This window comes from Hydra vulgaris, chromosome 12, assembly GCF_038396675.1.
Source record: "Hydra vulgaris chromosome 12, alternate assembly HydraT2T_AEP".
Lineage (NCBI taxonomy): Eukaryota > Metazoa > Cnidaria > Hydrozoa > Anthoathecata > Hydridae > Hydra > Hydra vulgaris.
Genome location: NC_088931.1, coordinates 64,978,832 through 65,002,500, shown reverse-complemented (window position 1 = coordinate 65,002,500; position 23,669 = coordinate 64,978,832). Strand labels below are relative to the sequence as shown.

Below are 23,669 nucleotides of genomic sequence, written 5' to 3'. Positions count from 1 at the left end.
AAGATTCTATCCTGAGTTAGATGGAAATGGTAAGCCAAAAGCTATTGCTTTTCACATATCAAAGGTTTTTGATAAAGTCTTGTATGCTGGTCTTTTCTATAACGTCATTTCATATGGTGTCTAGGAAAGTTATTAAAGTTATTGAATTATTCTTTTCTTACTGCAGTATTAGGTTGTCCTTGACTGACAACACTCTTCCTCATTTTCTGCAACATGAGTTAACACAAAGTTCTGACCTTGGGTCTGTATTTCTCCTCATCTATTTTAATGATCTTCCAGATAATCTTACCTCTAAAATGGCTCTAATGGCTGATCACACAATTATATACTCTCAGTCAATTAGATACTCTCATGCAATCAGTCTTTACAAAATTTCATTACTTTTTGCTCCAACTAAATGTCATTATTTTTTTTGTGACAGCTTAGGGTTTGCAGCAATTGTTTATATGTGTATATATATATATATACACATATAAACAATTGTGTGTATATATGTGTATATATATTTGTATATATATATGTGCATATATATATATATATATATATATATATATATATATATATATATCATTACCAGATCCCAAATATATGTTAAAGCAATATATCTACTAACATTTAACTTTGAAAAGTTTTATTTTTTGGCATTCTTTTAGACTGTGACTTTAATTTAAAGACACTTGTACTACTATTTGTTGCTATTGTGTGTGAATGAAAATCTAATTGTACCATTTAAACGTAACATTCCAACACACAACAGAAATAAAATTTACAAAAGTATGTGTCACCATAATAGTAGTTTTATCATCAATGTTAGTATTTTGATACGAGCTAAATATAGTTGGATCAGAGAGTTTTTTAAATGTTAAAAAATAATCTTTACAGAATTTAGTAACCAATGGATTTAGCAATCAAAACTATTTTTTGATTAAAAACTTTACATGTTTTGTTTTATAAAATGTTTGGAATATTTTTTTAAAAAGTGTTTAAAGTATAACTTAAAGTAATTTTTACAAGGTTTACAGATTTAGTTAACAAATAAACTTTTATTTAAATATATATAAATATTTAAATCAAATGAGAAAGTTTATAATCAATATTAAGTTTATACTTTTTATTTTATTTTATTGAAGTTATCAACTTTGTTTCTAAATTGAATTTATCTACTTTGTTTATGAATTTAATATATTAAATACAGGTAGTATATTAAATTTATTATATTAAATATATTTAGCGTATTAAACATTTGTATATATAAAAACAAATAATTTTAAAATAGAATAAAATGATTTTATTATATAATTTCAATGAAAAACAATTTTATTTAAAAACATTTTTGAATATTTAGATGGAGTAAGATATTGTTTGTGCTTATTACGATTTCTGTCATTTTCACAATGTTTCCAGATTTTTATGAAGATGTTTAGGTTAACTTTATTTGAAAGTGTTTTTATGGTTATCCATGATGTTTATTATAGTTGTAAAGTTATTTTTAATTTTTTTTAAATAGATGTGTAAATATTTTAATTATAATAGGAAGTAATATACTAAATATTTTTTTATTAAAGAGTTATAGTTGCTTTAAATAGTTTACCTTTTTATTAACTTTTAAAGAATTTTTTTTTTTGCTTTTTGCTTTTTGCTTGAATTTTTTTCATCTTCACTTTTTAAACAAATCGAAGCATTTATTTATTGGCTTTTTATTATATATGGGCTGTGTCAAAATATTCACAAAAAAAAAATGTTTCTCAATTGAATTTTTTTTTTTAGTTAAAAAAATTTCTATGATAAGATTATTTTAATTTCAGACAAAATTTTGTAATAAAAATTTTTGTAATAAATTCAATTAAAATTAAATTGTATTTTTCTTGTGTTAGTAAATAAAATAATCCTTTATTCATTATTAGAAATTCGTCTTTTTTTAAAGTCATAAAATATAATTTTATATATACTCCTTTATCAGTTATTATCCATCATTATAATACTCCATTATCATTTGTTATACTCCATAATCTTTAGTTATTCTCCATCATCATTAGTTACACTCCATCATAATTAGTTATACTTTTTATTTATTATATTATTTAAAGAAAAAAATTTTTTTCAAATTTTGTATTTAAATTAATTTATAAAAATATAATTGGCATTGAAAAGATTTATTATGTGCAAATATATCTATGCAAAAATTCTTAATGGATTAGTTTTTTGATAAAGTGTTTTGTTTTGTGAATCAAAGTTAGTTCTGTTTTAACTTTTTTTTTAGATGTTTTTGTAGATTTCATACAATAACTTTAGGATCTTTTTAGGTATTTAAAGTTGCAAATATAATTTTAAAGTTGAACAAGCAACAGTAATAGCTTTACTATGTTTGGTTTTTTGTACAAAGTGTTTCAATATTTATTATTTAAGGAATGAAAAGCAAGTTTAAAAGGTCGGTACTTTGTTTTCAGTGAATTTTTAGTTAATACCTTTTTATTGATTGTTATTACTTTAAAATTTTTTTTTTAATGAAGCACAACACAGGTAATAGGAAATAAATACAAAATTAATATTTTTTAAAATAATAGTTTAATATTTATATAGATGTTTCTGTTACTGTCAAATCAATGACTCATGTGATAAGAGAACTAAAGAAAAAAATAATATTTTTTAAAATAATAGTTTAATATTTATAAAGATGTTTTAGGTACTGTCTAAGCAATGACGTTTTGTAAAGTTTGTAAGCTTTGTGGAACCTTTGAAGCTGTATTATTTTTACATCATTTGAAATTTTTTGCATTCTTTTGTATAAAAAGTTTTTTGTTTTGTTTTAATACTATGTTTTAATATTTAATTTGAAATCACTGTGTACATATAGTCATTTTTATAGGATTGGTCTTAAAAAGAATGTTTTGTTTTGCATAATCATAGGATTATTGATAAAATTTAGTCTTCTTGCTGAAAATATTTTATATTAATAAACCATAGTTTTATTAGTTCACCCTAACTTATAAACTGTAAAAAATAAATTTTAATGTCAATAAACTTATTTAAAAATAGCTCGTGTAAATAGTTACACAAGCTGTTCTTGCTCATTATGTAAATAAAGTTCCATAGACTTTGCAAGAGTTTGTCAAAAACATTGTAAGTCTGTACATCAGTAAAATTAAGTGGTGGTCAGACTTTTAAGAAAGCTAACTTTTTTTTTCCTTTTTTTTTTTTTGTGGTTATTTTTTTTATGTCAATTGAATTTTTGCTTTTTGGATTTGTTTGATTTAGAAATATTTAATTGCTGTTCTTATTGTTGTTTATTATCATTGTAATATATTTAATACTATTACTGTTTATATAGTAATAGTAAACATTATTGTTTATATAATAATAGTAATTATTATTTTTGTTATTAAATAACTATAATACAACTAAAGGTTTAGTTGTATTATTTTGCATTTATTTTATAATTTTTTATTTATTGTATAATTTAAATTAATCACTTACATTTCACAATGTTTAATCAATGAATAAAGTTTTAAAACATAAGTGATTTTGTCAGTTTGAAGTATCCAATTGTAAAGATAATGTTTTGGAAACCAGAGAAACAGTACTAATGCTAAACCTTGTTTGATAACACTACGTACATACGAGTATTTTTTTTTTGTATTTCTTTTTAAAAAAAACATTTTATTAAGTTGTTTAAAAGGTTATATAAACTTTGCTTCCTTTTTGATTATTTTTGATTTTGCCACATTCATTTATTTATGAAGAGGAAAGGTCATTAATTTTTTAGTCAATATTTTTTATTTATGCAAAATTTCATAAGCATCTAATAGTAAAATATTCTTATTAGTGAATAAAGTTTTATTGATGAAATTTGAAAAAAAATAAGTTTGATCAGTTAGGTGTCTACTTTCATCTATTATATAGTTTGGTGGAAATCATTTGTCTGTATATAGCTATTTGAGATTTTTTTTGATATGTAACAGCAGTTTACAGAATTCATAAATCATTTTCATTAAATAACATAAGTGAGGAAAAAAAAATCATCAAATTTTACTGATGCTTCTTGTTTTTGATCTTGCTTTGGTAAAAGGCAATCATGATTTTTTATAAAACTGAATGTGACATTTTTAATTGCATATATTTTTTAAAACACTTTTATGTAACTGGTGACTTTTATGATAAAAGAGTTTTTAAACGAGAAAACAATATTTCTCTACTTTGTTTCTTCAGTTAAATTTTTTTTACAATTTTTTTCAATTATACTTTTTAGTTATTGCTTCTCATTAGGTTTTGATGAAAAACAATAATCTAATAATAATAATAATAATAATAATAATAATAATAATAATAATAATAATAATAATAATAATAATAATAGTGATAGCAAGTATAATAATATCTAATAAATATTTTTGTTAATTATAAAAAAGTAGTTTTGCTCTTATAGATATGTTCTTCGTTTTTGTTGTTGCCATACTTTTTCTAACTCCAAAATTTATTGAGAGTGGTGGTACAACACAAAATCTTAAAGAAATATTTATTGGACGATGTTGGCACTATCAAGTGCTAGCCAAAGAAAATAAAATTGATGAGTTAAAAACAATAGTAAATTGTACAAAGCTTTGGAATGAATTTTATGCTAGCTTTGCATTCAAGAATCCTTGTGATGTTACCAAAAACAGCTATAAACCTTTTTTTGAAATGTTAGAAAATCCAAAAAAAATTCGAAATGTATGTGACATTTTTGTCTTTTCACTTTTTCTAAAATTAGGTTATCAAATAAACAGGTTTTTATATGATTGTGTGAGAAAGAAGCTTGGTAAAAGAAGTGCCTTTGTCACTTTTTTGCAAAAATGACTTCTTAAGATCATTTACCTTAAAAGAAGTGCTCTTTTAAATGAAGAAATCTTTGTATCAATTAGACTAATGGAAATTGTTATTTCTGGATCAAGAAGTGTATATGTCACTTTTTTAACTTTAAGTTTGTGTGCGAGAATTATATTTTTTGTTTTATCTTATATAAAACAATTATTTTGCCACAAAGAATCCATTTGTATAAAATTTTGAAAGAAAAGCATTATTTATATAAGAAAATTTGAAAATCACAAAATCGCTTCTACTTCAAAACCATTAATATTGACAGGCACTTATTTTACTAAGCCTATTATATATATATATATATATATATATATATATATATATATATATATATATATATATATATATTACAGGGGTCAAAATAGGTGGCAGACATTGGCGCCCTCCGGCTGTTTTTTGAAACTTATCTGAGGGTGGTGTTATATATTGTTATTATATTATATAATAATTATATATATATTTTATATATATATGTATAATTATATATTTTATGTATATATATATATGTATGTATGTATGTATGTATATATATATATATATATATATATATATATATATATATATATATATATGTATATGTATATATATATATATATGTATATGTATATAAATTAGTAAAACATGCTCAGTATCATATTATTTATTATTGAAAGTGATTTCGACTCATATAGCAAAAGCTATTATCAAACATATTTGATAATGGCTAAATGTTTTATTAATTTACATGATTTTTATATATACTGGTAAGTATGTGTGAAAGATTAGCCAAGTATTTTTACCTGATATTTTCATAATTTTCATGACCAAAATTAATAAATTGTTAATAAAGAATCCATTGTATATATGTATGTGTGTATATATGTATATGTGTATATATATTATAAATGCATACTTTCTTGAGCATATAGTATGTCTAAAGTCATACTGAAATAGTGAGCTGCTGAGGTCTCAGTACATACATCAACAAAAAGTTGACGAATGTATATCTACTATATGCATATAATATATATCTACTATATGTATATAATATATATCTACTATATGTGTATATATTTATATGTGTATATATATATATATATATATATATATATATATATATAAATATGTAATAAGTATATATATACATACATACTTATATATATTTATCAGGCTATGTTTTGGTCTGGATCTAGTACCCTTGTACACCAGTTTACATTTATTAATGATCAGCATATTGTGCTTGAGGAAACAATGACAGGGTTAGAGATTTTTTCAAATAAATTTTCTTACATTTATTGAAAATTACAATTTTGTAAAATTTATTTGTTATTTATGTGCCATAAAATGTGTGACATTTTGTGACTATGTTAATGATTAGTCCTAAATGTTTTTTTTTCTAGGTATTTAATGAACGAACTAACTTGGTGTGGTTCACCTACTACACCTGATGGTTTGAATTACACCAAATGTAATGCAAAGAATAATGTTTGTAATGCAATGTATCCTGCATGGTTTATAGCATCAAAAAAGGTATGAGGTATGACTTTTATTGTTATTTTTCATAAAAGAATAAAACATAATAAAAAGTATAATAATATATTAAAAGTATGATCAATGTGGTCAAATTTTGATTTTTTGCATTTTTCAAAGTTTCTTTAATTTTTTTTATAACATTATATAATATTATAGTTTGCAGAAAGAGCAGCGGGCATCTCACATGTCTTGCTTAATGGCAGTCGACCGGACAACAACCCTGCATACTTAAAAGGAAGGTAGTTTTTCATCAAATTAATTACTTACTCTGGATTTGTATCTTAAATTATTCAAAATTATTGTTTTACATTTAATTAAATAATCATATGATTTTAGCTTCTTTCGCAGTGTGGAGGTACCATATTTAAAAATTGATAAGTTAATTGCATTAGTTGCAACAAACATTGGAACAAATAAAAGGTAAACTAGAGAAAGTGAAATTTATAAATATTTAATTTTTCTTTACCATTTGTAAAGGGTATAAATTTGCTCGAACAGTAGAAATAACTAGATATAATTGTTTAAGAAAGTTATTATTTTTCAGTTTAAAAACTTAATTAAACACCTTTAAAATAGTTAAATAAATATGTAAAAACATTTTAAAAAATTCTTTAAACCATGTTAAATCTGATAAAATCAACAGTAATATTGTTTTAGTTAAATCTATCACGTTTTTATATAGTAAATAACATCAGGTAATTAGTTATAACTATTTTTTTTTAATTGCGCTTTTTTAACTTTAAGCTATTCGATTCTTTCCTAGCTCCGTTCAGTAATGAGTTTGACTATTGAAATTATTTTCAAAGGAATTTCATAGGAGTAGAAATTTAGATTTCTTTAAGTTTAATAATGATGCTTTATAATCACTGGTTAAAAATAAAATTGAGTTATTAGCTTTTAAATTTAACGTAATAAGTTAAATTTATTATTTATTATGAGCTATTTTTGTATTATGGTATTCTTAGGGTGATTAATATAAAACTGTTTAAAAGTTACTATTATCAAAATTGTTACGATATATTTAAGGCTTACTGTTGTTAGAACTGTTACTTATAAATTAAAAGCTAATGTGATAGTGCTAATAAGATTATTTTATAAAAAAAATTTTAAATTAATACCAAGTATCCTGCATGGTATATTATATCCAAAAAAGTTAAAAGTTATGGTCAATTTTTACCACAACGAAAGAGTTAAAAGGTATGGTCAATTTTTACCACAACGAAAAAGTTAAAAGGTATGGTCAATTTTTACAACAACAGCAACAACAAATCATCGTTGTCTTAATTTTACTATTTTTTTGTTTATAGGTTTTCATTTTTGAATATATTCATTCTTTAATTTTTTTTTGATACTATAAAATATTTTTCAAAATTCCCAAAAACATTAAACATATCATATAAAAGGAAAGAATAAAAGTCTTTACATGATTTGTTTAATGGCAGTCGATTCAACAACTACTCTGCAACTATATATTATGTGAAATCAACAGATATTTTATTGCATTTCTTTAATATTATGGAATAAAAAAAAAATGTCGCTCGTAAAAGAGTTGAGAAATATTTTTCAGCTTTTTTCAAATTTTTACAATAAAAAGTAAAACAACAAAACGATTTATTTAAAAAGGTTTTTATTGAGAAATTAAAAAAACCTTACTGGGAGAAATATTTTTTCTTGTCTTTCTAGGTGATGAGATAATAAAGAAGTGAATTTAATTTAATTTAAGAGGCGATCACTATTATAAATAGATAAATAATTAAGGCGATAACTGAAAGGTTATATTAAAAATCAGCTGCGATTTTTATTTTTCAGCATATGTGAATAACAGTAGTTTATAATTGGTGAATTTATGATTATTTTTTAAGTTTTACTTATGTTCATGAGGGTTTATAAATCAAAACAAAATTTTTATTTGTTCGATACTTTTATACGGATGCATATAAATTATAAGTTGAAAATTGTTTTTAAAGTATATTTTTTCAAAGTTTTATTGAATAATATTCCTTTGATATTTTTAAAAATATTGAAAGTAAATTTATTTTATATCCCGATTTCATTCCACGGTTATCTAGCGCTTTTAGATTTCCGTTGATGTATCTGGCAGTATTTAAAAAATTATCGAGTCAATTATCTTTTTAGATTTTTTATTTCATAACATTTTGCTGAAAAAATATCTATATTTTTTTTTTTTTTCAAAACAATGTTAAAAATAATTCAAGTTTGTTATTTTAACATCCAACGATAAAAAAGAGAAGCAAGCAGTTTTTTGAATAAAATTAACTTACCTTATTATAATTGCTGGTATCATATTTTGAGGATCATCGAGTCGAATTGCTTATGAATTTTCCATATTTCGTAACATTCTTGTACGTATCGTGTATTTCCGCATCCCGTATCTTTAAACAAATCTTTGTAAATATAGTTTACTAATATAATATTTGTGATGTAAAAATAATTAATTTTTTTTTATCTACTCATGGTACTAGAAGAAGGAATAAAGGAGCGAGCAAGAAACTGTTTCGTCAAGTAGGACAAGTTTATCACACACCACTGGCGGTGCGTTTAATTTCATTAAAACCGTGACTTTATTGTATAAACGAAAAGCGTTTTTATTTTAAATAAACGACATAGACGGGCTAGCGGAAGTCAGACGAATTGTTAGTCTAAAATAACCGAACAAGGTTTTGTCCGGTGGAGCGGTTATCACGTGATTTTTTTTTGTTATTTTTGAAAAGTTAAAAGTTTTAAAAACTTAACCCTTAAATGTTATCTCAATTTATAAGGTCTTCCATAAATTACGAAACGCTGAATTTATTTAAAAAACAGAAAGAGATCTTCAGCTCTTTTACGCGATTTTCATTAAACTTAATGCGCTGTTTTGAATTTAAACTTTTGTGATTTTAAACTTTTGACCTTTCTTGTTTTGTTTATTAGCGAAATTTAGTCTTGCGTAATTTATGGACAATCCCTAAATAAATTTGAATTTAAAAAGTTTGCTTTGATCTATAGATTTTTAAAGCTAATACCATCTAAGCGATGGGGTGTTATAATTTAAAATTAAATATTTCATTACATAAGTTAAAATGTTATACGTGTCTGTATATAAAATAACAAAGTAAAACTAAAACAATAAAGATTTTTGTTGATAGATTAAGGTAAACATTTTTTATGAAATATTTCTTTTTTCTTTTCTAGAGAGTATTGCGGTTCTCCTTCGTTGCGGGAATTAGAAAAAGACGCAGCTGCTTTAAATATAAATTTTGAATGTGTTGATCAGCCATTGTAAGTGTTCAGACCAGAATAATTACTTTTTCTTTTCAGCATATATTTTTTACATTATACAATTAAAAGGGAAAATATATTATTTAAAATCTTAATTAAAAATAAAATTGATTCAGATGTTTTTTGTGTTTTTGTTTTTTACTTTATAAATCATTTTATTAAAATGAGCTAAATCACAGAATTGTGTCATAAAATTGTGTAATTCATAAAATTGTGTAATTCATAAAATTGTGTAATTCATAAAATTGTGTAATTCATAAAATTGTGTAATTCATAAAGTAGGAATTGTTACTTATTGGCTCATGTATTTACCGCGAGAGTTCTATAAAAGCTTTGAAGTTTCTTTACAAAATAATATTTTTTTCCTTTAATTCAACTTTTTACTGGCTTTTTTTACTTTTAAAATTTACTTATGAAATAAATGCCACATTTTTTTTCATTTTAACTTCTTTTAAAATACATTTTAGCTTGATGTCTTTTTAACGTTGTTGTTACACTATTATTTGGGTCTTTGGGTAGCCACATTTAGAAAATTATTATAAACTGAATGGGGTTTTTTTCAAATTCCTGAATGCCAGGAAACCAATAGTAGTTTTTTTCTTCTTCTGCGCACTGTGCATATAATATATATATATATATATATATATATATATATATATATATATATATATATATATATATATATATATATATATATACATATATATACATATATATACATATATATACATATATATACATATATATATATATATACATACATACATACATACATACATACATACATACATACAAAGCCGCTGTTGAAAGGTTTTTTATCAAGTTGATACTTTAGCATTTTTTGCAAATGATCGAATAACAAGCCTCGAAAACTAAACTAGGCGGATGAGGAAAATGATTAAAATTATTAAAAAGAGCAAAATTTATTTGCCACCTAAGAAGAGGCTATTAAATCATTGTTTATCTTCGAGAGTTCATTGTTTACATTTTGGATTTGTTGACAAAAATTATTGCTTTTTTTTATAGTATTGCGTTTTAAAAATGCATTTTTTTGTTAACTGTAAATATTTTTATTTTATTTGTGGTGAACGTATTTTTATGTTTTCAACAAAGTTTTAAAAAGTTATTTTTCTATTATCATATGGATCTTCAATTTTGTAGATTTGATTTATTTTATAGGCCCAATCAAAAAAACTGCCAACGCAGTTTTACGATTGTTATTTCGGGTATTTCTCAATTTCAAATCGAAGCTTATTTAAGCAATATTTTTAAGATTTGAAGTTTAAATAGAAAGTTTGTTTTTCTTACTTTTCTTTCTAAAGGTTGGTTCTGAGAATTTACTGTCTTAAAATTCCTCAAGCTCCCGAGTGCGACCCGAAAAATATTCCCGTCGGAAATGATCGTTATTCTTCCTCAAGTGAGTTTGAAGACATAAGGTATATTTTTTATTTTTGTTTGTTTAAATTTGTTTGATTGTGATTTCACACCTGTATTTTTTAACAATTTTATATGTAAGCTATTTTTGAAATATTATATAGTCCAAAGAATAAAACAAGCTAAAACCTTTTGGGTCCAACAAAAGTATAGCGAACCTATGGCTGCAATTTAACTAACGTTACGCAGAAAAATAAAGTAAATATTTATACTTTCTGAAAATTGGTATTGTGAATCATTAAAACTTTTAACTTAATGTTACTTATCACAAAGATAGAAAAATTGCTATAGAAATGACTCCCGGTAAATAAACGTGTTTTCTTGACACTATACACTTAACTTATCGTTGCCGTGCAATTATTAAAGAGTTTTTTCTCACAAACCAGTTCATATCTCTGGTACGAATACTGATGAGGTCATAATTTATAGAAAATGAGTTTATTGTGTTTTAAGAAAAAAAAGAAATAAAAGCCATAATAGGTCGCTACTAAGTTCAGTAAACCGTGTGTAAAATGTGCGGCTATCGCGCACTTTATATCAGCTGAAGGCTATGAAATCGTTTACTTGTGTTCTTGTTTAATGTGTTTCTCCTATTTTAGGCGTACGCGATTTTAGTTAATATCGAAGACAAGTTTGAGGGCAATTAAGCTTATTTGAATACGCCCTTAAACAAGCCCTGAAAATCTTTTCGTAAAAAAATGTCTTTAAACTTGTTATTTGGTTTAAAATCTGTAGTGTTTGTTTTAGTTTAATTTTATAGTATTACATAGAATAAATCGCAAGTCGCAAATGTATTGAACTTAATTAAAGTTTAATATTTAATTTGAATTAATAGGTCATTTACTCTATATTACTTCAAGATTTTACATCGAGATTTATGAGTTTAGCGGTTTATAACATACACTAAAAGTTCGTCTAAATTCCCGGTTGTCATTTACTTGAATATTTTTTAACTTATAAAGACGGTTGGAAATTTGTATAAATTTATTTATATTATTAGATTGCCTTCCTATATCAAAACCTCTAATTATTGTATGTACACTCACTGTGACAGTCCTTATAAAAATTAGTTAATGTATATCCACTCCACTGCGTCTAAAAATATTAATTAGTATATTTACACTCGTCCTAGAAATAATCACAAAAGATTTTTCTTTTTACTGTCTGCTGAAACCAAACGTTTTTTATGTCTGCTCAAACCAAAAGTTTTTAATTAGTGTGGACTCCAATTAGTTGGTGTGAACTCCAATTAGTTGGTGTGGACTCCAATTAAAACCGGGAACATACTTGTGTTCTATGTTATATAAAACGCTAACCGATTTATGAAAGTTATTGAGTCAAAAACAAAGAGTAAATTTTAACTCATTTTAAAAGCGTTTTGAACGTTATCTCATGTTATAAATTTGTCTACTATACTAGATATAAAAAAGGTTTTAATGTTATAACTTGCTTATAAGCTTTTACTTATTAAGCGCTTATAATTGGTTTTTACGATTTTTAAAATACTCGTAAAAAATTATTGTAAATTCTTATTTTTGACTTTTTGCGAAAGCCATTTATTGCACCTGTAAACAATTTCTTTTGTTAAAACAAAAATATAAAAAAATTATTTAAAATAAAAATCAATCGTTTCATTCATTTATTTGTTTAAAATGCTTAATACATATCAGTAAAATCTTTTCCGATTTGATTTAATTTTTATCGACATAAAAATAGTGGCGTTTAGAGATATCTTTCACTTTTTTTTTTTCTTTATAATTTGAAAAAAAGCGTGCTTTTCTTCCTCTGACTTAGACTCATCTGATAACAATAGAAATTTGATATGTCAAAGAGAATTCACAAAGTCATTTGCTGATTAGTTTTCGATTTATCCTGACTTTACTTTGTGGGATGCTAAGCGCTTAACAATCCAATCAACAACTAGCGCCAATCCCATCAACTACTCCTTTGTCAAGGATTGCTGGAAAAGAAGGGAAAAAAATCAGACGCTTTTGTTAAATTTCTTTTCAAGAAGCATCATTGCGCTCATCGCGACTTTATTTTTAAACTGAGAATCATTAATTATCATGCCACGTGCCATGGGCGCCAACTTAGGAGATAATTGGGGGCGTGCAAAAATGAAAATAAAAGTAAAATAAATATTTTTATAGGTATAAATATGTGGAATAAGGTCAAACATCAAAATTTTTGGTTTTTCGAATATATTCTGTTTTCACATTTTGAGGCATGCTGAAAACGAATTATTTATTTTCGTTGTAAAAAAATTAGTGAAGCCTACAATTGTGATGTGGATAGACAAGAATTATATGAAGAAATTTTGGATTTTAGAACGATATTAACAACCCGTTCTGGAAAAATTCAGATATTAACAACCCGTTCTGGAAAAAGTCGATATTAACCCGTTCTGGAAAAATTCGATATTAACAACCCGTTCTGGAAAAAGTCCAAAACAAATAATTTTATAGTTCAGTATAAAAATAAAAACGTTTTTCTTGATATGCATTGCAAATATTGCTGACAATCGCAGTTTTTGTTGGTATTTACATATTTGTCTCGATGGGACAAATTCGATTATGTGATCTTGCTTTGCTGAGAAATGACCGGAGAAATTGACTTTGATAACATAATTAAACAATTAGTGTCAGCTAAAGCAAAAGAAAAAATTTATAATAAAATGTTAATAGATTTTATTTGTGTGCTTTTTTATCCTATTTTAAAGTAGTGCTTTAGAAAATAAAACAGAAATAATCTATCTTTTGAGATAGGCGCGTGATCGGTATTTGTCATGAGTGCCATTAACCCTAGGTACGCCACTGGAAATATGAAATGTAAATCTCCGTGGTATTAGATAAAATTGAATCCAACAAATTATCCAAATATAATCATCCGGAAATCAAAGTTTTAAAAACTTGGTAAAACTTTGATTTCCGGATGATTATGTTAAGAAATGTTTCTTTTCCGAATTTTTAAAAAGTTTGATTTTCGGGTTATTATGTTTAAAAATTTTTTTTCCGGATGATTATGTTTTAAAAGTTGCTTTGCGGATGTTTGAAAAGTTTGATTTTCGGATAATTATGTTTAAAAAGTTGGTGCAATCTTTAATGGTTAAAAGAAAATGATAAATTTGAATCTGCTTATCTATTTGTTTACTGGAAGAAATTTATTACAAATGGAAAAATATTAATACCTTAGCATTAATGATAAAACAGAATAACTTAACTATAATAGTAGATATAACAAGTTCTACTCCGATGATGACTTTGTCATCATCGGAGATGACTTAGTCATCATAGAACTTGTTATATCTGCTTTTGTCATAACTGAATTATTCACGCTACTTAATGGAACGAGATTTTGGGTCGATACTTTTAAACTTTTTTATTTTATTTTTACTTTGATAATTTTTTTCATTATTTTTTCTGTTTAATTTCTTTTTCAAGATCTTGTTTTATTCGTGGACGGTTAGCTTTTTATGTGATTTAGTGATCATCTTGGTTCTGTATCACGCTGTCAATAAGTACTTTAATTTATAAATTGAAACTTTTAAAAAACACAACTTTTTCACGTCTTGCTTAACATACATTACAAAAAAAAATGTTCTTTTGTTATTTTCTTCAATTTTTTATTAAACAAAGGCATAAAGTTATATTAAGAGTAAAATAATTTAGATTATGAAATCATCTAAATTATTTTACTCTTGAAATAACTTTATGTGTGTATATATATTTATACACATAGTATAAATATAGTGAATTGTACACAGCAGTAATTTTGGTTACTTTTTATCTTTTCGTCTCGTAATTCAATGGTTACATATTCTGTATTTTTTATTTCATAACTAATCCATTACTAAGAGGAGAAAATACTACAATATATTTCAAATAATAATACAAATTATTAAAACTTATTTAAATTCAGGTACAAAGAAATAAAAACATAGAAATTTATGTAGTATTTTCTGTAGTATTATATATATATATATATATATATATATATATATATATATATATATATATATATATATATATATATATATATATATATATATATATATATATATATATATATATATATATATATATAATACTACAGAAAATACTACAATATATTTCAAATAATAATACAAATTATTAAAACTTATTTAAATTCAGGTACAAAGAAATAAAAACATAGAAATTTATATATATATATATATATATATATATATATATATATATATATATATATATATATATATATATATATATGTAAACGTTAGTTTTGATTTACTCGACTAGGTTATTTATTTATTAGTCGAGAAGGAAACATCGTAATAGTAGAGTTAATCGAAACGAGTTTTCTCGTATCGAACTACTCATACGCTGAGTCGGCAGAGCCGGGATTTGAACCTGCAATCTTGCTGCTACGGCCAATAATTATTCCGAACTTTTTAGCAGTGTTATAACCAATTGAGCTATCCCGGCTCATTATATTAGATCTCTATTAACATAACAGTCATTATCAATCGATGTCTCTAAACCAATGATGTATTATATAAACTAGATGTCTAACTTCGATCCGAAAAGTGAAGGCGCTTTTTGCCCTTTTTACAAATGGCAGATTAAATTTGTAAACAAATATTTTTAACTTTTCTTCTCTTAAATGAAGTAAATATTTTTTAATTTTAAATACTTTTTATGTACAAGTGCGAAGCGGAAATTAGAATACTTGTAAAATAATAATTTATGATTCCCTAATTTATTTTCGATTAAAGTTTTCAATTGAAAAGTAAAACGACAGACGCTTTTGAAGCATTTTTATTAAAATACTTTTTAATAAAAATGCGACTGATAAAAAAAAACTTTTATAAGTATTTTATAATTATTAAAACTTGTTTTTGAATTATCTTTAACTTATTGGAAACTTTTAATTTGCATTTTTAACTTTTATTCCACACTTCGGCTTCAGCTTTTGCCCTTTTTACAAATGGCGGACTATTGTTATAAACTAAAAAAAGCGGCTTCATTTTTTGTCCAATAAAATCCCACAAGTTAGACATCTAGTTTATATAATATATCATTGCTCTAAACATAGTAGTTACTAGACGTGATGGTATTTTAAAATTATTGAAAGCCATCCATCATTTGTCTATATTTCTCTCTTTTTTTCTCTCTCTTCCTCTTTTTATTTCACTCTCTCTCTCTTTATATATATTTTCATTAATTTAAATTATATATTTTAATTTAATGAAAACATAAAGAGAGGTATTTAAAAATACCATTGCGTTAAATAGTATATATTTTTCATTCAAAGAAGAAAAGGGATCGTCCTTAAAAACGCAACGCGTAAGGAATTTAAAAAATAGAAGTAGGAGATCATTAGCCCTTTTGTGCACCGGTTTTCATTCAACTTGAAGGACTTTAACCCTTTAAGTAAATGATACATATGAAGTAATACCTTGTTGTTGTGTTTTTTTTTGTTTTTTTTCGTTATAGTGTTTATATTTTTTACGTTATAATATTTTTTGTACATTATAATATTTATATGGTCAATCTTACTATACTTTATATGTTTTAAGAGTATTTTTTTAAAGCTAATTAAAAACAATTATAAATGTATTCAGGTATGAACACCGGTATTTATGTTGTACCTTAAGTGTAATAAATTTAGCGTTGGTTTAACTTTTTTCGTAATATTATTGATTTCTTGTGTGTTGAATTTTGCGCATGGTCAAAATCACAAAATACACGCGAAATTTAATACACTTAAGTGTAGACTTGTTTTAGTTTTATTTAATTTTATCATTCGACAAAAAAAAGTTTACATTTTCGCTCATCAGGTTATGGAAGATATCTTGTTTTACGCTTGTTGCTGTTGTTGCTTCGGTTCTGCTTTTTCTTGGCTTGAGTTTTGTTCGCAAGCAATACTTCCAAAAGCACTTTACTTTAAATTACAGTATATCTTCGAGCAAACCAATAGTTAATGATGTCTGACAAGATTAGTTTAATTGAAATATTTAGCTTCTCCTTGTACATACATTCCGAGTGGTTGAAACAGATAGCATAATTGTATAGGAAGTTTTGCAGTTGGGTGATAAATAAAACATTTTTTTGTTAAAGTTTTTTTTGGCTGTGGTTTTTTGCAATGCTTACCTGTTTTATGTTACTTCGACAAGCTATCTTCCACATCTTGACATAAAAACGAAGTACTGTCTACCGAAGCGAAGTAATGTCTACTGGTGTCAAAAGTTTTACTTATATCAGTTTTTAATGGCACGCGTTTCGAAACTCGGTGGAACTGAAACAAACGTATTAAGTTGTACTATAAATTTGATTACGTCATGTTTATACTTAAATATTTTAAAACGAGTTTGATTACATCATGTTTTTACCTATATATTCCTTTTAAAAACCTGTTTTTTTTAACTTTTATTTTGTTTTCAACTTATCATTAATTGTTATTATAGTTGTCATTTTTCATATTTATTATTTTGTTTTAGTATTTATAGTATGGCAATGTATTTTAAATTTTGTTATGATTTAAAGCATTTGACTTTGTATTTATAAAGTGTAGGTATATTGCTTCACATCGTAGGTATATTGCTTCACAGCGTTTATTTAAGAATACTAATTCTATAATATTACACCATGGCATAATCGAAAAGTTTTTTAAAGAATGTTGATAATTTATGTATTGCGAAGTGAAATTCAGGTGGTCGTGGAAATCGTTTTTGTTTTATACGTTGTTTTGTTATTTATAAGTTTAATATATACAATGAAGAGTTTTAATTTTTTTAAAAGGTTTGCTGAAAAGGATCTAGAAGGATCAACAATCAATAAAAATACATCTAAAGATTTTTTTTCTGGACAATTTCGAATTGTATCAATAGATAAAGATAAGTTTTATTTACCTTATGAGATTGATTACAGTATTTGACGCAGTGACGCAATTAAGAGACGGGGTTTAGCGGTTTTACCACTTATACCTACTTAATATATGAATTTTTTAACTCTTTGTGTGAATATCTGAGTGTATACCAAAAAATAAAAAGAATGAATAAAAATTTAAATACGTTAAATAAGTTGGCTTATTTAAAGGAAAGATTTAGAGAATTCCTCTAAAATTTAGAGAAAATATCTGAGCCTGAAAAACCGTTCTGTTAATAAATTATTCGATAACGCATATCATTTAGTAAGTTTTTATTTGCCTGGTGTTTCAAGGTCTATGAAATTGATGTTTCTGCTTTGCTGAGTTAATAAATGATTTGTCTGGTTTAACTCTATTTTATTGCTACAGAAAATATTTAGGAAGCTTAATAAGTAAACATTCACCTAAGGTCAAATCTGTATTGGTATTGTATCTTAAATGGTACGAATTACTTACAGTTTTACGAAGTTACTAAACAAAATGTTAAATTTTTGAAAATATTTTTTTAATTTTAAAGCTTTAACAGAAAAACAGTTAATAAGAAAACTACACGTAACCTATTGTTATTCTAACAATGGATTTGCGACTTGTTTGATTTTGCATGACAACTACGGATTTGTCTGATCCTGCATGAAAGTTCTTATTTTGAAATTGAAAAAATAAGTATGTTTATCTATCTTAGTATACAATATAAGGTGTAGGTCGTAGGTGGAAGTATGGTGTAGACTTTTGGTAAATGTAGGGTGAAGATAAATGCAAAATATAATTAAAGTTTTAATAAATTCTAAAAAAAAATAGTCTTTAAAAGTTTTTCAGATTATTTAATTGTAAAAGATCTTAGAACAAAACGTTATAAATAAACGCTACAAAACTCGCAAGCATTTCCATATTGAACCAAAGAAGATGTATTGGTGATATCAATCGCTTACATTTTCCAGCTAGTAGGATTCATTTTTTCGTGGCAAATAACTCGTTAAACCTTAATCTTAGATAAGAACTGCCAAATGAAATATATTTTTCGAGTTACGAGAACTTTGAATTATACAACGTTACACAAGTTAAAGCAAAATTACTCATGGATGCCGAGTAGTTATGGATTGAAAAGAGCTTTGACTAACGCAGAAAGGTTGGTGGGTTATCCTCCTGCTTTTAATAGTTTAAAATATCTAGTTGATGAAGAACCCGCTGATATTCTGAGCATTGCAAAGAAGCTTGTTGGGAGCGGTCATCCATTGCTTTCATTTGCCCGTGATATGCTTTCTCCTAGTCGAGATATAAACCTTCGTCTTGGTGGTTTATGGGTGCTACTTATATCTAGAGCTGCCGGTGAAAGTTCTGCAATGATTAAAGAGGAATTTGTTAATGGAATACATCTAAAACAACGGATATTAGCTGAAACATGTGAAATGATTAACATAGGTTTGTGTTTGTTGTGTTTGTTGTATTTTTTTGTTGTTGTTCTTTTTGTTTGAGTTAATTTTAATTTTCTTTTTAGCATTCCTTGTACATGGTTGCATCATTAATTTAGATAAGTTGCAGTACCTTGAAACTCTCAATACAAAATCACTAGAATTTGGAAACAAACTCTCCGTTTTAGGAGGAGATTTTTTACTCGCTAAAGCGTCGGTTGAATTAGCTAAACTTTCTAATACCTATGTTGTGGAACTTATCTCGCAGGCAATTGGCGATAGCGCCGAGGGAAATGTGTTAGATGATTTTTGCGCTGAGCAAATCTGCAAGTGGAGTGTAGAAGAGTGGGAAGTGCATACGTTTCAAACAAGAGGAAGCTTGCTTGCAAATAGCTGCAAATCAGCGCTGGTTCTTGTTGGGCACCAAGAGCGGGTATAGTTTAACTTATTTTAATAGTTTATAAAGCTATAATAAATTACAGAATTGTAAAAAAAGATTAAATAAATAATTTCTATACTTTTCAGTTACAAAAACATGGTTAAGGTGGCCATTTCATGTTGCTTGTCAATGCATTTTTAATCTGTATTTTATTTTTTGAAGACATTTTTACCTGAAAATCATACAGTTAAATTTTTTTCATACCACAAATGCTTTAAAAAGTTTAATTTCATTAATATAAAAAAACAACAAGCAACATGGAATGAACAATTTAGCTATTTTATTTATTAAGTTTTTATGTATTTTTAATTTAATTTAGCATATGGATGCAGCTTTTGAGTTTGGAAGGTACTTGTCAGTCGCAGTGCAGTGTGCAGAGGACGTTAGAGCATTTCAAAATAGCAAATCGATACTTAAACCTACTAATATAATAATTGTTTTAGCTCTTCTTCAAAATGAAAAAACAAAAATCTACTACAATAGCTATATAAAAAATATGAATATTGCAAGTAGTAATGAGTTAAAAGAAAACATTGCGAGTCTTTGTGAGGGTATTGCAGACAAAGCAAAGTCACTGAGTGGAAACTACGCGAAGCAATGTATTGACATTATTCAAGCATTTCAGCACAAAGATAGCATTAGAGCAATAGAAGATATACTCAGCACATATATTATAATTGACGATTAAACTCATTAATTTTTTAATAAATATTTAATAAGTTATTTAAATATTTGTCCATTTTGGTTTATAATACAAAAATGACGCGCGAAAAAGAACACTTTTTAAATTATTTATAATAACCAAAAAATGCTTTCCTTGCTTTAGTGAAAATTAAACAAAAACATTTCGAGTTTATTTAAAAAGACTTAAATTAATAAAAAAAAATTTATGTTAATGAGTTAACTTTTTTTTTTGTTTTAGTAATGCGCCCTAGTTTAGTAATTTAAATGATCAAATTCTTAAATTTAATCTAACTGTGATATAAACTTAATAATACTCCCTTTGACCAAAGGTACTTCCATCTATTTTATGGAAATTTGGTTTTTTAATAGTAGTTAATAGTAATTGAGCCAAAAATCATTCAATTTTTATGACTATTAAATAAATCATTGAGTACTCGAGTATCAAACATTAGATTTACGGCATCAAATACTAGGGGTGGAATGCAAGAAGCAAACTTAAGTTAATTCTTAAACTTTGGAGTCTGACTTTGTCAAGTCAGCCTTTAAGGTTTAAACTTTGAAGTTTGAATTGACGAAGTCAGATAAAAAGAAATTTCAAGATCGCGCATGTAAAAGTCAGACTTAATAAACTAAAAATGACATTATTTTGGGGGCGGAATCGGAAAAAAATACTTTACAACCGATATCGGTTAAAGGAAACCCCTTTGAATATAGCAAGTTAACTGTAAATTTTGACATTATATAGAGTAAAATAGGATAAAAATGAAATAGCGGGTAGAACGAAATAGTTATGACAATGTTTATTCGTAAGATGATATCAAATTTTATTTTTGATGAAAAAAATTTTGTTATAAATTTCAAAGTTTTCGTATGCGTATAAAGATTTTTTTATTAATTTGAAAAATGAACTTTAAACTCTCGGAAATTAAATTTGATATCATTGAACTTAAAGAGTTTTCTGGTATAACTTTTTACGCTGATCAAGAATCTTCTTTCATAACTAAATTTGCTATTTAGGAAAAAAAGTGTTAGTAAAAAACGGAAAAAGGTAATTGTGGGGTTGAATGAAATACGCTAATATTAGGCGAAGCAATATCTCACTTTTTAAAAGCGACTTTTTTAAATTAAATCTCAAGTGACCAATAAATCTAAAATTTTAAAAAACTAAAAAATTTTTGTATTGAAAATTTTTTTCTATTAAGTTTTTTAGAATTTATATGAATGACTTTTACTGCTTTTATTAAATGATTCTAATAAATGAATGAAATACGCTAGTTACTCTCTTGTTAAACGCGGTTTTTATTAATTAATTAAGTCTCAAGCCAATCTCTATAAATTTTGTGCATAAATTTCAACTGGATTATTGTGAAATCTATTTTAATATAAAATATGCCTTGAAACAAGTTGCATGCAAAGAAAAACAATACACCGAAGAGCAAGTTGCGCTTGCGGTGGTTAAAGTACAAACCGGTAAATTTTCACTTAACACATCTGCTAAATCATTCAGCATACCAGTAGCAACTCTTCACAGGCCTGTCTACTGCATAGGTGAAACAATTGGCAATGGTTCAAGCACGAGATTGTCAAAAAAACTTGAATCAGTTTTGGTAATTTGATGAGCATATCGCTCAATAAATTATCTGATTGGGGTTTAGGTAGAACTTGCAATAACGTCGTCACACAAGTTACCAACTATTTGCATCACCAAGGTCAATCTCATTTGTTTCCTGATGATGTTCACCAGGAAGAGATTGGTATAACCTTTTCATAAACCGGTGGAGTCATAGGTTGAGCATCAGAGCCATAGGCAATATTTCATCACGCAGAGCCGTTTCTTGCACGCAAAAAAAAGTAGCAAAGTATTTCTACACACTGCAAAGAAAATTCAACGTAGCAGGCATCAACGAAAACACTTCATGTCATTTGTGGAATTTTGATAAAATTTTATCAAGGTAAGCAAAATATAGTTTGCCGGCGTGTTGCAAAACGACCATTGAAATTGGTTGGCAACAAACAAAAAATCTATTATACAGTTGGAAATTGCATTAATGCTGCTGGTAATCGTCTTGCTCCGTACATCATTTTCAAATAAAAAAACGTCTGACTGAGATTGGTGTTTAAGTAATCCAGATGATGCCATATACGCTATATCTCCATCCGGGTGGGTAGAAGATAGGCAATTTGTGCAGTGGCTCACTAACGTGTATGTTCTCGCCATTTAAAAATTCCAGGTACTTAGTTCAATCTAATTTTAGTTATCTAATTATATTTATCTAATTTATATTCACAAAAGATTACATCAATCTAATTATAATTATCTAATTTTAAGGTATTCATATTTTAGTCGTAGATAGACATGTGACACATGTGATACTTATCGAGTTGTACTTATTTGCATTGAAAACAATATCTTGTTAATTTTCTCACCAGCTCACTTGTCACATATTCTGCAGCATCTAGATGTCGGTGTTTATTGCCTTGTCAAAAGAGTTTGGCGCAAACTACTTCAACAGTTTTATGCAGAGACAAAGTTCAGCAACTTATCAAAAGAATGTTTTAGTCACCGGCAAAAAATTTTTTTTAGCTCATGAAGTTTTTACACGTACCCGAATAGTCACTGGGTTTCAGAATACTGGCTTGTTTTCACTCGGCATCAATAAAGTTGATCAGTCAAAATTGCAAATTGCTAATGCGTTTGAAACAGCGTCACCTGAACCTGAGCCTAAATCATCTCAACAACCAGAATCTATGGTAATACCATCATCAATACTAGTACCAGGAACTATACTACCTCAGCCACTGCCCTCTGAACCTACACCAACATCTAGCATCAACATATATCACATAGCATCAGCTCCAAAGTCACCTCAAAAGTCACCCTGTCTGTAAACACCCTTCAATATTGTAGTAACTCCAGCTATTCAAAAGGAAATTCAAAAAGAGGTTGAAAAACAACTGTAATCAGCCCAATCACTTGCAGCAGCTTTGCAACAAATGTTTCGTATCCAACACGTTGACACACAAAAAGGAAAAAATGTAGATGTGCCAAAATTCGAAGAGAAGTCTCAACAAACCTGAAATACTTGAAAGGTTGAAAGATGCTGAGAGCAAAAAAGCAGCAAATTAAGCTAAAAAATAACGTTAAACTGGCG

At 26.0% G+C, this 23,669-nt stretch overlaps 4 protein-coding genes across 12 annotated transcripts in view; 3 read left to right on the top strand and 1 right to left on the bottom strand.

Annotated features, from left to right (window-relative positions):
• The window catches only part of LOC101234797 (ADP-ribosyl cyclase/cyclic ADP-ribose hydrolase), a 43,797-nt gene extending 41,943 nt beyond the window's left edge, over positions 1-1,854 (top strand). Inside the window, exon 8 of the mRNA XM_065814118.1 lies at positions 1,346-1,854. Within this exon, the coding sequence (XP_065670190.1) occupies positions 1,346-1,424 (79 nt within the window). The 3' untranslated portion in view covers positions 1,425-1,854. The remainder of the gene's footprint in view (positions 1-1,345) is intronic.
• Positions 1-9,022, bottom strand: part of LOC136088928 (piggyBac transposable element-derived protein 2-like) — a 17,918-nt gene extending 8,896 nt beyond the window's left edge. The window contains exon 1 of one of the 5 annotated variants that reach the window (XR_010642646.1): positions 8,649-8,785. The gene's annotated coding sequence lies outside the window, so the exon portion shown is untranslated. Of the gene's footprint in view, positions 1-3,474; positions 3,684-8,019; positions 8,058-8,648 lie in introns of those variants that run through there. The other 4 variants (XR_010642648.1, XR_010642647.1, XM_065814119.1 and 1 more) reach the window with 4 other exon arrangements.
• LOC100199121 (ADP-ribosyl cyclase/cyclic ADP-ribose hydrolase) lies at positions 2,297-17,435 on the top strand. 4 transcript variants are annotated; one of them, XM_065814114.1, is made up of 9 exons: positions 2,302-2,428; positions 4,424-4,707; positions 6,004-6,092; positions 6,234-6,363; positions 6,523-6,605; positions 6,703-6,786; positions 9,559-9,645; positions 10,968-11,081; positions 16,898-17,435. In XM_065814114.1, exons 2-9 carry the CDS (start codon positions 4,426-4,428, stop codon positions 17,049-17,051), a joined length of 1,023 nt encoding a protein of 340 aa, XP_065670186.1. In that variant the 5' UTR covers positions 2,302-2,428; positions 4,424-4,425; the 3' UTR covers positions 17,052-17,435. The 4 variants fall into 4 exon arrangements, with proteins under 4 accessions (XP_065670188.1, XP_065670186.1, XP_065670187.1 ...); XM_065814115.1 differs by lacking the exon at positions 2,302-2,428 and adding an exon at positions 3,482-3,620; XM_065814116.1 differs by lacking the exon at positions 4,424-4,707 and having other exon boundaries at positions 2,297-2,428.
• A 215-nt stretch (positions 17,436-17,650) lies between these two features.
• Positions 17,651-20,562, top strand: LOC100197374 (all trans-polyprenyl-diphosphate synthase PDSS2). Of its 2 annotated transcripts, none has more exons than XM_065814113.1 (3): positions 17,651-19,404; positions 19,514-19,827; positions 20,153-20,562. In XM_065814113.1, exons 1-3 carry the CDS (start codon positions 18,990-18,992, stop codon positions 20,519-20,521), a joined length of 1,098 nt encoding a protein of 365 aa, XP_065670185.1. In that variant the 5' UTR covers positions 17,651-18,989; the 3' UTR covers positions 20,522-20,562. The 2 variants fall into 2 exon arrangements, with proteins under 2 accessions (XP_065670185.1, XP_065670184.1); XM_065814112.1 differs by having other exon boundaries at positions 19,481-19,827.
• Positions 20,563-23,669: the final 3,107 nt, after the last annotated feature.